We start from the raw sequence: 16,253 nt of genomic DNA on the forward strand, positions 1-16,253 counted from the left end.
CAGCTCCAGTTCTTTGGGATAAAGAAGTCTCCAGTGGCACAATCCTGTCACAGAAGAAGGGGAAGCAGTAGCTGATCTGACCTTTGAATGCTTCCATTGCTACTGCTTATATAAAAAATAGGATCCAGGGAGAAAACTGTGCAAGTTTAATTTGCTTGGGCAATAATAAAGACTGCAAGCATAATTTTGAGTGAGTGAACGTGCATTTAGCCAAACACTAGCAGATTTAATCAAACCATTTCATATACATTGCAGAAATACACAAGCCCAAGCCACCTACTCTGATGTCTCTGGTGAAGACCTCCCACTCAGAGCTCAAGGATTCAGAAAAGACTGCCCCTTTCCTCTCCAGAAACTAGAAATAGAAAGGAGAAACTGCACTGCTGAGTTACAAGCTAAGTATTGTAAGATGCTGGYTGTTACTACAATAAAGTGGAAGTTTATGCCTAAAACCTTCAGCTGAAAGGAAGAGAGTAAAAGATTTTATATCTATTTAAATTAGTGTGTATGTCTGAGTGAAGATTCAGAAAGGGGTGATAAATATGGAAATATTATAAAGAATATACAAATTAAATATACAAATATTATAAAGAACCACCCGTGGTGGTGTCTGTTGTCCCCTTGTTTGGACAAACATGGGTGAAAGAGAAAAAGAAAAKAAAAAGAAAAAAAGTCACAAGAATATTTCTCTGCATTACACAGATGGTACTATACAGCACTCATACCTCCCAGTAATCCCTCCTCATGCCCTGCTCTGCAAGCATGGATTTGAAGGAGCAAGCAGCAGCTATTCCTGCACTAGAACGTGAAATAAGTAACTCTGCTCCAGCACTCTCTGGAAAACAGTAAAGAGCATTTGCACATCTCATTCAAGCGCTCATCAATTCCTCATCACACTGCCTGACAATTTCAGTTTTATGAGTGAAATGAAAGCACTAAGCATAACTGGTTTTCCTAATTCAGAATTCCCAGCAATTAACCCTTAGGTCTGACRCATACAGAGGCGAAGAGAAAAGTGACTTCATTGTAAAACTCTGAGTAGGCAAGCTCCATATCTGCTTACCAGCACATACTGTAAGTACTGCACAGAGCCTTCCCTTCTATGGTTGAAATGAGAAGCACATACATCTGACTTAAAAAACAGGAAGAAATAAAACTGCTGAATTTAAGCAATAACATAAAAACAAAGCAGCCTGAAAAGGAAAAACAAGAACAGTAAAAAGATACTAAATCCCTTTGTTCTAGTGGGATAAAAGAGTATCACATTCCAATTTCAAATGATTTATTTTCAGCTGAGGTCTTGATTCCCCAGCAAAGAGAAAATTAATATTTTTAAAGGACTGAGGAAGAAATGATAAGATGCTACAGGCCTTTTTTGTTTCTTCGGCATCATTAAGATTCTGGACTCTGGAGAATATTCTAAAGTATGGACATTTTAGAATGTAGCAACACTATAAGCAAAGGGATTTAACAAGCACAGGACAGTTAGTGGCAAGAAACGCAGCACTCACAGCGGACGAGCAGGGGTTGGCCACTTTTGGACTGCACGGTGGAGAGCAAGTCATCTTCACGAGAACTGGCATCTCATCATCTGACACAGGGTTGGCAGGCTTGTCTTTGACTGTGGCAGTGTTGGCAGAGGGCTGCGTGCTGGGCTCGGGTGACAGAAGCTTTACAGGGACAGACACTGGCATGACGATGGGCGCGAGGCTATCCACCTCTTTAGGCAGCGGCTGCTGTGGTGGTTTCTCTCCTTCATCCTGCACAGACAATTAAAGGCTTTCAGCCCCAGTGAGGGAGGGCTATGTCTGGACTGATATGCYATGCACTGTAGGCATCGTGGCTGAAAAGAAGTGGCCAGGGTTATGAAACACACAGTAGCACCGCAGCTCGGATTCCACTGCTACCTTGAACCAAACTGGCAGATTACATACGACTTCTACATAGGATTCAGCCTCAGTGCTAAACAGCCACAGAAAACATCTTTACAAGTTAACTCGCAAAAGGGGGAGATAAACATGTGCCCTTTTTGTGACTATGAAGGCAGAATTCCCCCGTCACCCACCTAAAATCAAAAAGACACAGATGGCGTAATGCTACCAGTTCTTTGGTTTCCTGTAGTACTACCCATTAGGACTGAATTTCTAAAATATTAGGACAACGAAAAACTGACTGACGGGGCAAGTTATTTTTTTTCAGAACAATTCAAACTCACATTTTTAGTTTGGTATTTGTTGATACCTATAGAACTAAAACACTTGGGAAGAAAGCTGTCAACGATTCAACAATCCTGCTCCTTCAATTAAAGCCTGGGAACGCTTCCAATAAACATCCCTTAGTCATCCAAGTAGTCCAAATGAAAATAAGGAAGACTTGATGTTCCTGATATTTCTAATATAATAAACAAACATGAGGGGAAAAAAATTAGAAGCTCCTGCCACAAGTTTGTAGGGTGTTTTTGTAATATGCAGAGAAACAAAGAGGCACAAATGTTTTTCTTTCCTCCTCCCTTGCCTCTCACTTTTAAGCAAGACTTCTGGCCTGTAAATTAGCAGCATTATATATATTTCTACTAACGTAGCACGTGACATAACAAAACAGCGCTGGGGAGAACAGGTTTTGATAGCAAAGCAAAGCATCGCAAAGCAAGCAAACATCAACATGAAAAGGAGAGCGCCTAATACGGAAGTAAAATGAACTGCTACCTGTTTGAAGTTAGGAGATGCTCTTACTCCTCCATGTGATCTCATGTGACCATTTAGAGCAGGCAAACTCTTAAACTCCTTCAAGCATATTGAACATGTTAGCTTGTTCTTCGCATCAGCTCTCTCAGGAAATGTTTCTCTGCTCTGGCCACTATTTTTTTTTGGCATGGAACAGAAGAGGAGACATCAGTTTGGCATGTTCCCTTTTAATTGAGGATGTCAACAAAATTTTACAATTAAATAGTTAGGAAGCCACAAGTAAGCACAAGGTGAATGCTGTGAAATATGCGGGCAATAACCTAGATCAGCTGTTCCCAAGATGGAGAGAATGAAAGTTTTCAGTAAGATGCACTCACCAAAACACAGTCCTCAGTTTGGGATAGTCTGAGGGCCCATGGGTTGGACAAAAAGACCTACTTGTGACAGACCCACATTTCCCTACCCGTGACAACACTTAATGAGTACTTGGACTTAAGGCCACTACTTATGGCAAATGTCAGTGCTGGAGGACACTTCAGCCCTTCACAGAGGTGAGACCTTCAGAAAAACTGAAGATCCTGCTGCCAAAGATAGAAATCTAAATAGTGCATCACCCCTTCTTGTACAGATGCTACAGGGCTTTAAACGCATACTGCTCCCCAGCCTTCACTATTTCTTTGTTCTGTTTTGTTTTCCTTTTTTTTAATACATAAAGCATTTATTTGATTTTATTGCTGGAGATGGGGGAAATCATGCAAACTTATATCCACAAAGCACAAAACTAGAGATGCTTCCAGAAGACCAGCATCTATGACCTACCCAGAATACTCTCCCCTCCCTCTCAACTGCAATTCTCCTTTGTATTTCTCATATTTAAATTAAAAAGACCAAAACTTATAATACCTTTGTTCTGGGGACAGTGGCTGCAGTCTGCCATCTGACAGTTGCATCTGCTATCAATGGGGAGGGTGGAAAAAAGAGAAAAGTATTTTTCAGGGAATACCAATGCATAAATGAAGGTCTTCACAGCTTTATGTTTGCATTTTGCATAAGATTTTGCTAATTTTAAAAACATCTGAATTGAGAGCCTTACATTTATCTACCAAATCTGTACCTCTATTTGTGTGGCYAGTGCTTTTTCTTACATTCATCTGCTGTTTGAAGCCTTCACTTTGACTCTGAGGTATCACTTTTGGAAATAAGCAGTTGACTATGTCTTCATGTATATTCAGGCCCTCAGGTGTTGAAACATTAGCAGGAGCACCCTGTTGTAACTGGGTTCCTCCTCACCAGAAACTGACTCAGAACTTCCCAAATCCTTTCTTGTTAGGGAACCAATAGCCCCCACCATAACAGCTGTGTATTGCTGCCAGCCTGGCCTGAAGCCAAACCAGCAATGTAGACAGGAGAAGTCCGTTAACACAGTTCCCCAAAACATCCAAGCAATACCCATTGCTTACATCCCAACTTTCCAGGTCTCCTGCAACTGCTTCATTTCTGTATATTGTTACTCTTCTGCAAAACAAGTTTGTCTGAGCAGGGATCAAAAATATTACATACCTGAGGCCACATGGTGCTGGGAGAGTCTTGCTGAGAGTTTTTGTTGTTCAGACGAACTCCTGACATCGGTAGAAGAGTTCGATGAGGAACAGTGTTACCTACAGAATTAACCTCCTGCCGTGTGGGATCCTCTGCTGTCTCTGGTGGAGTGAGGCCAACATGAGAGTTCAGAGACTGACCTCGGCTCTCATTCGGATATTGCTTTTGCTGATCCTCTTGCTGCTGCAGTAAACTCTGTGGGTACAAATGTCTATACTGTTCATGGGGATCTTGGTAGCAATACTGAGGCACTGCTCCCAACTGGATAAGCTGCACAGGATGACTTGGATCCTGAGGGTACTGGTGTGGTTCATGCATAGTCTTTGGATCGGGTTCCCTGTGATATGGAGGAAGCTGCAATTGCATCTGTTGTTGCTGCTGCTGTAACTGTTGCATGACAGGTTGCGTTTGATAATACTGAGCTATTTGCATTGGACACTGCCTCTGTTGCTGCTGCCGAGTTGGCTGTTGCTGCTGCTGTTGGATCTCTTGTATTGAAAGTCGCTGATGTCCCTGCTGCGGCTGAGCATAGTATTGAGTCTGCTGCAAGTGCTGCATCTGTTGCGGTAAGAGCTGCTGAGACTGCATTTGTTGAACATGTGGCTGTCCTTGCTGAAACGCAGAATGCATCTGCATTTGTGATAAATGCTGCTGGTAGTCATAATACAACTGTTGGTGCTGCATGACTTGCATTTGTTGCTTTTGCTGTGTGCTTGCAAAATTCTGGTGTGTTTGCTGTGGCACTGGTTGATATCTTTGTACACTGGAAGTTACAGGCTGTTGCTCAACTGCTGGCTTCTGAGACAGCAGCTGCCTAAGTGCACTATCACCAGAATTATCCACCATTGAAGACTCAGTGTGCAAAACCTGAGCCATATTGTTGACTTGAATTCTCAGATTTTGGTTAGCAAATACTTGTGTAAAGGAGTCCAATTTATGCAGGACCCCACTGGTAATTTTTTGTGATCGATTTTCACCAGATTGAGAATAAGAATATTGGTATCCATCATGAGATTCTCCCTGCCCGAGGGGGCTCCACATTGCATTTTGATTATTCAAATTGTTTCTTACTGGGACATGGTTTCCTGAGACAGAATGTGTCCAACTTGTTTGTCTAGATGTATCCATTGACCCAAGACTTTTTGAACCTACAGGCAAAGCTATACTGTCTCTTGAATCTTGGGGAAACTGGGGAGAGAGCGGGGATGCTTGAGGAGCATCCATAACAGACGTCCCATAACTATGATTTAGAGATGGAAGGGAGTTCATTTGGTGCTGTTGGTAGTACAAGTTCTCATTGTTGTTGGCAGTATGGTTGGTTTTATACAATTGCTGGTCCCCCATTTTTGGTCACTTCTGTTCCAAACTTACAGGCACACAAACCATTGAAATCTCTAAGAACCCTGAGATAGCTGAATAAGGGAAGGGGAGGGGAGGGGAAAAGAAGCTAGAATTACTTATAATTCAGCATGTCCATGTGTATCACAAGGACTAAGATTTCCTCCAGTCTATCAGTAATTCCAATTTCAGACTTGACGTTGCTTCACATCTTCAAAAGAGGACCAAAGTACAAATCTTGCACAGTTAATAGGTTCAGTGCACCAGGCATCTGTGGAGCAAGAGAAAAGCAAGGTAAGTGCTGGCTTTCTACATAAATGATTATTACCTCAAAGAAAACTAAAAACTCCTAGTTCGAGAACCAATCATATGCAAAATTGTAGCAGCTGGGCTATTCCATTGCAGGCAGTTCCAGATGGCCAAATATTGCTCTCTCAAGACTAGACTTTAGCCAGACAGTCAACTCTCAAGCCAAATAAGCTTCCTACTGTTAGTCATCTTGTCAGAAAGAATGCACCCATTTAATAACACTAACTCAAGTCGTACTGCAGACATCACAGATGCCTCCCCAAAAGCCTGAAAAGGAAAGTAAAAGAAAAACATAGCTTCGAATTAAAGCACTCTGATATCTGGGTGCAAAAAGACATACAAAAAATGTAATTGCAATCCAGGTTTTGCACAGAGCCTTTTACAGATTCTTATAGCTTCCAAGGTATTTACAGCAGGTGTCCACCGGTGGTATGAAAATACAGTATAACTGAAAAATAAGGGGCAAGGCTAATAACTATTACTGTGACAATGAAATCACAAGCATAGTTACCCAACCACATCTGTGCACATAGGTTTGTTTGTTCATATTCTGTATGGAATCAGATTAATGCTAAAACCACACCAATTCATGGAAATCTTTTATGATCACTCAACTTACACAGGAATCGCTGAATTCCAACTTCTGTTCTATACCCTCTTACCCTTTCAGTTTGCATTATTTTAATGGAATAATTTATACTGAATGCAACCATTTATCATTCTTACTGTATAAATTGTAATTTAAAGTAACACTTTACAGATTTCTACACTGTTTTCAAAGAATAAAAGAACAGCAAAAAAAATACATAGGCACATTACAGGCTTGTTTTTTCTATTCCACAGTAAGAAATGATCACCGTGTCTATATACACACATGCAGAGTCACCTTGTGCCTACACACATAAATGCATTTTAACACAAAAGCAGTTGATGCTGAACTTTAACAAGAACACAAAATGCAACCATAACTATGCCTCTTTCACAGCTGCTTTTCTAAATGTAATGCTTTCCAAAGATTCCTGAGTACTGATATCCTAACTTTTTAAACTTAAGAGAATCCCTCATGTGGATGGATAAATGTGAAGTCACTGATGGAGAAAATTTTAACCATTGCCAGATGGATATTAACAAGCTTTGTGCTAGCGACTGCAAGTAAGGTTTATACATAGCTGCAGGCACACAAAAAGAAAAACAAACAAAAAACCCCACTTTTCCATTCTGGCATAATGTATGACAGAAAACCATAGCTCCTAATGAAGAGGGCTTTCAGTGTGTACACACAGGTTTTGTGTAAACCATCTGCAACCATTAACATGTAATATTTTCACGTGACAAATAATGGTTGAGAATAATTGCAAGCTTACTTCCCCTTCCAGAAATATATATTGCTTTATATTTTCTCTGAACACACTCCCTTGCAGATTGTTATAGATGTACAATTAAAAAAGGTATCAGTCAATAATGAATGGTCAGGCTGCCAACAAGATTTTTCAGCCACAACCCAACTTCAAAGACTTCCTATTAAAAATTATGAAGAGAAGCTAAACAAAGCCTACACAAAACATTCACAGGGCCTAAAAATAACACTGTGTGATATTTCACACTGAAAGGCCATCAACTTTTAGAGGAAGAGGGGAATCCTACACAGGGATATGCATCTCCTTTTATGCCTGCCCATTTAAGAAGGCTCAACTGCGACACCGGGAACACATTTTTCCACAAGACATCCAAAGGAAACAAGGCACTAGTGGGTCTGCCATAAACGGTGTGCTTGCTGTGTAGAGAAGGTGTGTCCCCATTTTCATTTATTAACGGTACTAGAATTTACATGACATTCTTTGTTGTTTAGCCCTTCTTTATAAGGTTTCTGTTTGAAGCGACAAGTATTAGTCACTAATAACAAGACATAATAGTGATACAAACCAGTAAGTGAGAATAAATACTACAGGAGATAATTAAAAGACCGCAAGAGTTTCAGGAGCAGGACAGTAAGAGTGCTTATGCTTAACGCACCAGAAAACATCAATGTGATTTAGGTATAAAAAGGAATCAAGTGGCCAATCAGGCYCCGAAGCTCCTACCCTTCCCACTTGTAGGAGCACCATGGTGGCAGATGCTACCTACCACCTGTCCCAATGGCCACAGTGACTCTTGTGGTCGGCAGAGAAAAGGCCAGCCCCTGGACATGGGCCAGACTCTGTTTACTGCACCCTTTCACCTGGGGGGTTACCTGTCACAGTTCTCGAGGCACTGGAAAACACAGTCAACAAGGTTTGTATTTGAACTGTTAACACAAATCTCTCTCTCTCAAAAGAGAAGATGCTCATAGACACCTCCTCTCCAACAGCCCCAGCATCCTCAAATCACCTCCAGTTTGGGAGCTGGGACACACAGCTGTCTCTTACGTAGATTACAGAGTTGTCACCACAGTTACATAGAAACAATGTATTTGTAAAAACCTGAAAAGTTATAACTGAATATTACATTAAAATACCTACCAAGTGATAAAAAGACTATAAAGCTCAGTCACTACAGGAGTCATATGTGAAAAATTGGAACTTTTTTTTTTTTTAAACCACCCAAAGATGGAAACATTCCTTCAAAAGCGTCACTGAGCTGGAGGGAGTAAAGCATACGTGTCTAAAAGCACTGTTTTTCTACCTTTGGGTAATGGATAAAAAAGCACATAGGCATACTGACAAAAGCATAATCAGTAATAAACCAGTCCCTGAGATCCCAGCTTGAACAGACTTAAATTCAAGGACTTGACGCTGTATACGCTGCACATCTGCAACCAACTTTAATAAAATGCTAAGGGTATACATTGGTTAAATACATTGCACTGGATTAAAACTAATAAAGAGTATTTCAGTGCTGTACATGACATTATTAAGGCTTTAGAGGCACAACAGTTAGTCTCTGGCCAACTAAGAAGCCATTGGCAGTGTACTGAATGGTTTCTGTTTCTTTCAGTGACGACAACAACAACTACTACTACTACTAAATGGTTGATCAAACAACTCAACTTCTAAAAGTAGCACGAGTTTTAGTGCAACAATAGTTCTGCAATTCTACATTTCTTTCCGGCAGTCATTCATGCTACTTAACCTATTACATTTTTGACATTACAGATAAATCCCAATTATGAAATTATTACAAAGAAACATGAAAACAAATGCAAAAGGACAGAAGCATTTCTTTAGACTGCCTAGAAAGAGAAATACCCTGTTTAAGATAATGGATGGAATCTAGACTCAAACTAATGGGAGCTCAATTGATTTCAACAGGGACAAGATTTCACTCCAACTCTTTTCTCATCATTTCAGTGTGGTCCCCTGCAACTTGCACAGCTCCAGTCTCCAGACTGAAAGTCACAGACATGCCAAGCTTGCTGAAATATCTTTACACACTCCAACTGCCTCCCTCTTCAAATACAARCAACTGAAAGGAAATACAAATATTACTAGTCTTTCCTGGAAGCATGCCACAGCTTAATTCTGGTACACATAAAACACAAGAATATTCTAATGTTATCAGTCTTCAATAAAGAAGATGCAATTTTCCATCCTTAATAAATTATACCACTGGATAGTCAGAAGATCTTAGAGAAAAGGGCAGGCAGCAACATATCAGAGAGGTGGTAATTATAACACACACACACACACACACACACACACCCCGCCCACAAAAACCCTCCCAAGCTCCTTCACACAACACAGAACATGAAACCTGCAGAATTTTTCAACTACAATAAACAACAGTCACACTATTGAACTATCTGAATCCACATGAATTTCAGAGCAAAACATCACTCCAAGTAAGTCAGTGCTTGAAAGTTGGGTTGGGTGTGGGCTGAAGAAACAGGACTGAATGCCAGCCAATTTCAATTTCAACTAAGTTAATAGAGAGGGATGACAAAAGACTGGAGAAGAGCAGATGCTGAAGGAAGCAGACTCATTGATGGGCCGTAAAGTTATTATAGCACTGATCTAAGCTGTCTCAGTATGGCGCACGGCTGTGAATCAAAATGCAATTGGATCCTACACTTTACCCAGCTTGCTCCAAATTTTTCAGCAGTCACTTTAATCAAAAATCTACATGTTCTATAGATGAATTAAGAGTCAGCCTGAAAAAAGATGACGACTGGATAAAGACCTTGATTTCCATGCTTAAGAAGGCAGCAGCAAAAAAAGCCTCAATGCTCAACAGGCTTCTGCAGGACAGAGCACTTGCAGCTACTCACAAGCAACAGTACTAGCAGACTGCTCATTTGTTGGGGCGCAATCCCTCCTTATGTTGTCAGAAACTGTAACACGTTATCAGTTCAAATTAGTGACCACTTTTAGCAATCTAAAGAATATTTTTATAACACTTAACTTAAGGCATGCCTGCTTACAGAAGTGTGTCCCTGCTGTGTGTTCTCCCAACACTGGAAACAGCTCACTAACATGTTTTAGTCATGTCTTACTGCCCTTTATTTGGGCAGGCTGAGACAGGGCTTTCTCAAGTGGCTGTCTTTTTGTTATTAGAATATAAAGCTTCATTTTCAACTGTGGTAGGCCAAAATCCAAAAAGAGTAGTTCTCTGTTGCCTTCCTTTATTCCTTTCCTTTAAAATTTGCTTCCCACTCAGCTTCAACCGAAACAAAACAGGATTTATCTTACTCAATTTTTAGCCTTTTTTATTGAAATATCTTCATTGGCCTGTTCTCTTATTCAGAATTGTGAGATATTTTGCTGTGATATACCCAAGTCAAGACAACTGTCACTCACATCAACGCTCTCTTTGATTTTCCTTAGGGCAGGTACACAATTATACAGTCATTCCTTCTCTAACAGACTCCRTTCCGTTAACGCCAACAGTATCCGCAGCCCCTTTCACAAAGGCTAACTATAATCCAGCCTTTAGGCATGTGATAGCACAGGTGGGCATGACTTCCAGCTGGGCACCACCAAYGTACAGCCACCATCAAGCACCCACCAAGAGGAGCAGCTTTAAAAACCAACAAGGAACTATGTAAAAAGGGACACCCCAGCATTACTGAACCTCAGCTTCCAGGAGCAGAGCTACAACTATCACTACATCTTTGGATGTGAAGACTGCAGTAATGCTAGATGGCTGAGAAGCACAGCAATGGGAGAGAGGAAGAATGGCATATTTCGAATTTGCTTGCTTCCATAACTCTTCTTGCAGCCACATTTCAAATCTTTTTCTGGCACAGGAAATAAGCATGCAAGAAAAGCAGCATAGTACTGAAACAGAATGAGTAATTTCTAATGCCAAGCAAGGTGATTGTGTGAATTATCAGAGAGAAAAGGAGGAAGATAGGTGTGAAGAGGGTAACCCACATACCTACATTTTCTTCAGACAGAAACTCTGAAGACACATCTGATGCAACAATAGAGAGGCAGGAATTGAAAACAAGGCTGAAAAAAATGTCGGGATTTTGGCTGGTTTAGCTAGAACTAACGCCAGAATAGCAATATGGATTTCAAGGACCAATGACAATTTTATACAGCTATCTGAAGGACAAATGACTAGGGCTGAAAACCATTTTCACTCCAGTACTGGATACAATAGCTCATGTTTCCTACCGCACTTCAATTCTGACTTGCTTTGAATGGCAGAGGTCTCAAATCCATGCCCATATCTGCATATCAGCCCAAACGTTGGAGTCATTAGGCAAAAAAACAAAAACAAAGAAACAAACAACACCCTAGTGTATGAGAACATAAGCAAATAAAATAATTGCAGAAATGCAAAGAGTATGTAAGGAAAGCAAAATGTTTAGTACAATGATTTTATAGCAAGGATAGTAGGAAAGCTATGCACTCTTGAAAGGGAAGGGGAAAACAGATTATCTGCTTTTTAATATTAATGCTGGTAAGTCTTCAACAGTTGCACAAATCCTTCAAAAATTATCATTCCCTTTGCAGCTGAGCTCCTTCTGCAGTGCAGTTGGAAAGGCTGCTGATTCTCATGTGGCTGCTCATTTAAGCTGTTCCCATTTCTACCCTTAAGAGAGACTAGAATGTCCTAATTCAGTTTAATAAAGAACACATTGGATTTGGGGGAGGGGAAAGGAATGTAGGAAGAAGGAGGAGATCCAAGCAATTTCTCCACTTCAATGAAGTTTGGGGAAAAAAGCACAGCAAAAACAAGAGTTTGTGATCATCTCAGGAAAACCTCTAGATAAGGGGGAGGAGAAAGGAAGACAGACAGACAGACAGAAACATTTTCCTCTCCTTTTGAAGCAATTTACAAGTAGAAAATACATTCTCAGGCACTGGTAATTTAATATTTTTTTTTCCCCTAAAACTAGCATAATTCTTCTTATTCAAGAAGAAGGGGTTGATTTCTAAATGAAACCATTAACTCAATTTAGCACAAAGGAGATAAAGTTGCATGAATTCCGAAGAAATTAAGAAGGTTGCTCCTTAAATTTGATTACCTTTGTTGTCAGTTAAATAGTGTTACAGTTTCAAGATAGTTTGAAGGGTTCTCAGAACTGAAGCATGTATCACACTACTCCATAAAAGTGGCAAATATAAAATGATGAGATCACCTCACAGTACTGATGAAAAAAAAAAAAAAAAAAAAACCTTTACTACAGCTAGAAGGGCATTTGAATTGCATATTCTAAGATGACATCACTAAAAAGCTTACAGAAGATAGGATTCTGTAAAGGTGCTGATCACCTGTGATAAAAACATGATTTTTAGTATGCACCAATATATTACTGCATATTTGATCAAGGCTGAAGTCGTCTAGGGAATGTCCTTTCTCTGAAATGTCTTCAGCTGATCTGAGCTTACTGACTGTTTATATGAAATAAATTGTAGCACCTTTTGGTGAGCCTTAGATCAAGGGCAATACTTTCATATGCTTCCTGGAAGATATACATGTTCTATTATCAAAAGTGCCCTCACTTTCATATTTTGGTTTATTTCTATTACCGAATTGACTGCATTGAGTGATTTGTCTTCCCCCAGCAAGACCTTAGTGCTGCAGACCCGACAAGACCCTGGCACAGAAGAACTTAAAAACAGATAGGTTAGACCCTGCCCGCTTATTGTACACAAGCTATGTTACCATCTCTGCTCTCTGCTGTTGATGTGGGGTGGGGGGCACAGGGGAGGATTTTTTATGCCTTTCCACTCAAACATCAATCCATCAGCTATTGTTGAGATCACAGCAATGCCAAACACACTATTTTAGCATGAGGTGAGCATTCTTATAACACACTTAATCAGCTTTTTCCTGACCTCTACAGTGTTTATGCTCCAAAGCTTGTAATGTGACTGCCTTTTTCTGTAACTATAAATGTTGTAAACAGAGAACATGCACTGGGATTTGCAAAAACAGGCAAGAAGGAAACATCCTGAGACAGATAAACAATTAAAAAAAAAGCAGAAGAAATAGCGTGTGGGAAAYAGCATATGGCTAAGCTTTCGGGAGAGATGGACAAGCTATTTTGAGCCCAATGCCTCCCCAAAAGGAAAGTGACTTTTTAGAAATGCAGCTGCAGGACCCATCTGAAAAGGATTCTTCAAATCTAACGGCTTTGAAGAACTGAACATCATGGCTTCTTTCTTTTAAACCAAGGTAATGTCCATTTTGCTTGTAGCAGACAATATAGCCAAGGTGGGCCTTTAGAAGAGATTTAAATGTGTGGACATCTTCTATGGCATACATATTAGGATACATAAAATAATGTTTTACAGGACCCAAAGCCAACACACAAGTCCTATTTGAGAAGTCCCGCAAAAAAGCTACAGGGATGCAGAAGCACAGCCTTTGGAAGATGGTCAACAGATGGTGAGCCTCATTTAACAAGCCAGCCTCAAAATAACCGTACGTATGATGCTGCTATGATTACCTGATTTGTGAGTATCTGTGAGACTGCTGTTTCTTCCTGTGCTGTCTTCGCCATAACATTTCATGCTGCTTTCATTCTGTGATCGCAAAGTGATGTATCTAAACATAAAGCAAACGAATGGAAATTCATTTTTTCCACATGATTACCTTACAAAAGATCACCAACTTGCCCCAAGCCAGGCACAGACCTGCAAGAATGAGCTTTCTATTGTAACACAACCAATTATTAACTTCTATTCAACATGGCAACTTCATGCTACACCATTCTTCAATTCACTATTGCAGAAGACATCTATCAGTGCTGTAACTCCCTTAAAAAAAACCCAACACACACAAACAAAAACTCCTTTCCCATACTGACAGTGAGAGTTTGCTTCACTGTCAAAACCTCTGGGATTGAAACTTCCATGTTCTTTCAAATTACAGGTTGAAATACTAGTAAATTCATCTTTTCTTATTACTCAGTTTGGTGCCTACTGCAAAAAAAGGAATGGTTTATGCTGATGCAATAAATAAAACAAGATTGTGCCTCTGCTGCACAGACTGTAAAGATTTCACAGCATCTTCCGTGTCTTTGCCAGAACCCAAGACATGCTAGATGCTCGCACAGAGAAGGACAGTTTGCTGGCCCAGAATTTGCAACCTACATGACGAACATTGAACATTACACAAACAAGAGAAGGTTCAGCATTCAGGAAGGGAGGGATTAATGAAAGTCAAAGGTATGGGAGATACAATCAGGTTGTCACCCAGTTCAGAAGAGATATCTAGACAAGGCATCTTAAATTATTTAAATGAAAACAACACATTATTTTTGTAGGTGCTGCTGCCAAAATGGCTTTTAGGGAAGGACCTGAATGAAACATGCCTGGAAGCTTAAGGTGTGATTCACAGTTCACTGATGTCAATGGGAAATTTTCCATTCATGTCAGACCCTGCTAATAGATTTTGGAAAGTCATTCCAGCCATAAGAGACAACCTTATAAAAGACAGTTTGTGAGAGCAGGGTACAGACCTCAGTGACCCTGACCAGAAATTTCCTCCTGTCACTCGCTGGTTGCTTGTCACCTGCACACTAGATTTACTTGTTTAAATTATTCTTTAATAATCTCTGATAATAGGCTTCAGGCACGGTAATGTAATTACAGGCAGCAAGAAGAAAAACTCAAAAAAAACCCTCAAAAAAACCCCAAACAAGCAGTTCCTTAATAATAATAATAATAATAATGATAATAGAGACTCCCCTCCCCCAACCAAGTAAGGAAAATAAACCCAAACAATTTCCTTGCCCTGCCCTGTACTAATCTTTGCTTCACACTCACGTTCCATAAAAGCCAAAAAGACAGGTTCACAGCACAATCCAAACACTAACACATTTGATCAAAATATCCAGCATGGGACATAAAGCTCCTTATGAAGCCTAACCTGCCAGAAATGTCTTTCTTTTACAGAAGACCTAGGCTGATGGTAAATTGTGGTAGCACTGCACAGAGAGACATGGATTCTCTTGGATACGAGCAAGTTCTTGCTTACAAAATTATCGGGTTGAGTCATAGCAACTGTGCTTGGTGCACGCCCATGTCTCCTTACAAATGGGAGCTGAAATGCTACAGATGTCACAGAAAGCAAACCTCTCATTACCTGCTTTTATTCTATCTGCTGACTGCTTTTCTCAATAAATTCCACCTTTTAAGTTAAACTCCTTTAATGAATTTGCACGTACATTCAAACAAGATACGTTTTAATGAGGCCACATCTACTTAATGCCTTGTCCAACTTGTTTTATCATACTGGTATTTAACACCTTTAAATCTGTAACAAGCATCTTGAACCTTTAGGATGACTGACATGCATACCATTGCTTTGTGTTTGTAATAGGAAATACTCAGAAAGATAGGGAAAACTYGAGGTTAACTTTGGTGAAGCCAAAGAGAAAACATCTTTTTCTTCCCCCGTTTAGCACAGCTGTTTAGAACTTGCCACAATCTGTTTAAACATCATTAAGAAATAACTGCTGTACCACGAGCAGTGGCCAAAGTCACAATACATAGTTTTGTTTTCTTTTTAATTTATCTATCTGCTCTGGAACAGTGAACATTAGCATTAAACCAAAAAATTCCAAGATATTCAACAGTTGAACCATCTCTGGCAGCTTCCTACAGCAGCCAGTCAGAGAAATGGTGAGAAAAGCAACAACAGGAATGCCCCAAAAGCCCTTTCCTATTTCTCTTTTTTCTAGTGCCTGCTTTTCCCACTATGCCACTTTTATGTTCATTTATGCTTCTGATTCATTCACCTTTATTGTCAGAGCTGCAAAAGTACATATATGCAATTGTATGTAAACTAGCAGACGTGTGCAAAGCTCTTATACACAATAACATAGGTTAAGAATGAAATGTCATCAGGCATTAGGGAGCCAGAGGTAGYGAATTAATGGCTTATAAA

The 16,253-nt window shown here is 40.0% G+C and overlaps 1 protein-coding gene across 9 annotated transcripts in view; it reads right to left on the reverse strand.

Moving 5' to 3' along the window:
• Window positions 1–16,253, reverse strand: part of TRERF1 (transcriptional regulating factor 1) — a 72,900-nt gene that overhangs the window by 16,233 nt on the left and 40,414 nt on the right. For 3 of the 9 annotated variants that reach the window (XM_026072384.1, XM_026072389.1, XM_026072383.1), the window contains 5 exons: window positions 13,810–13,907; window positions 4,245–5,892; window positions 3,588–3,637; window positions 2,706–2,856; window positions 1,512–1,760 (listed from right to left, as the gene is read on the reverse strand). In XM_026072384.1, coding sequence (XP_025928169.1) covers window positions 1,512–1,760; window positions 2,706–2,856; window positions 3,588–3,637; window positions 4,245–5,627 — 1,833 coding nt within the window. In that variant the 5' untranslated portion in view covers window positions 5,628–5,892; window positions 13,810–13,907. The remainder of the gene's footprint in view (window positions 1–1,511; window positions 1,761–2,705; window positions 2,857–3,587; window positions 3,638–4,244; window positions 5,893–13,809; window positions 13,908–16,253) is intronic. The other 6 variants (XM_026072390.1, XM_026072388.1, XM_026072385.1 and 3 more) reach the window with 4 other exon arrangements.

Source organism: Apteryx rowi, unplaced genomic scaffold (genome assembly GCF_003343035.1).
Source record: "Apteryx rowi isolate R43461 unplaced genomic scaffold, aptRow1 scaffold_34, whole genome shotgun sequence".
Taxonomy (NCBI): Eukaryota; Metazoa; Chordata; class Aves; order Apterygiformes; family Apterygidae; genus Apteryx; species Apteryx rowi.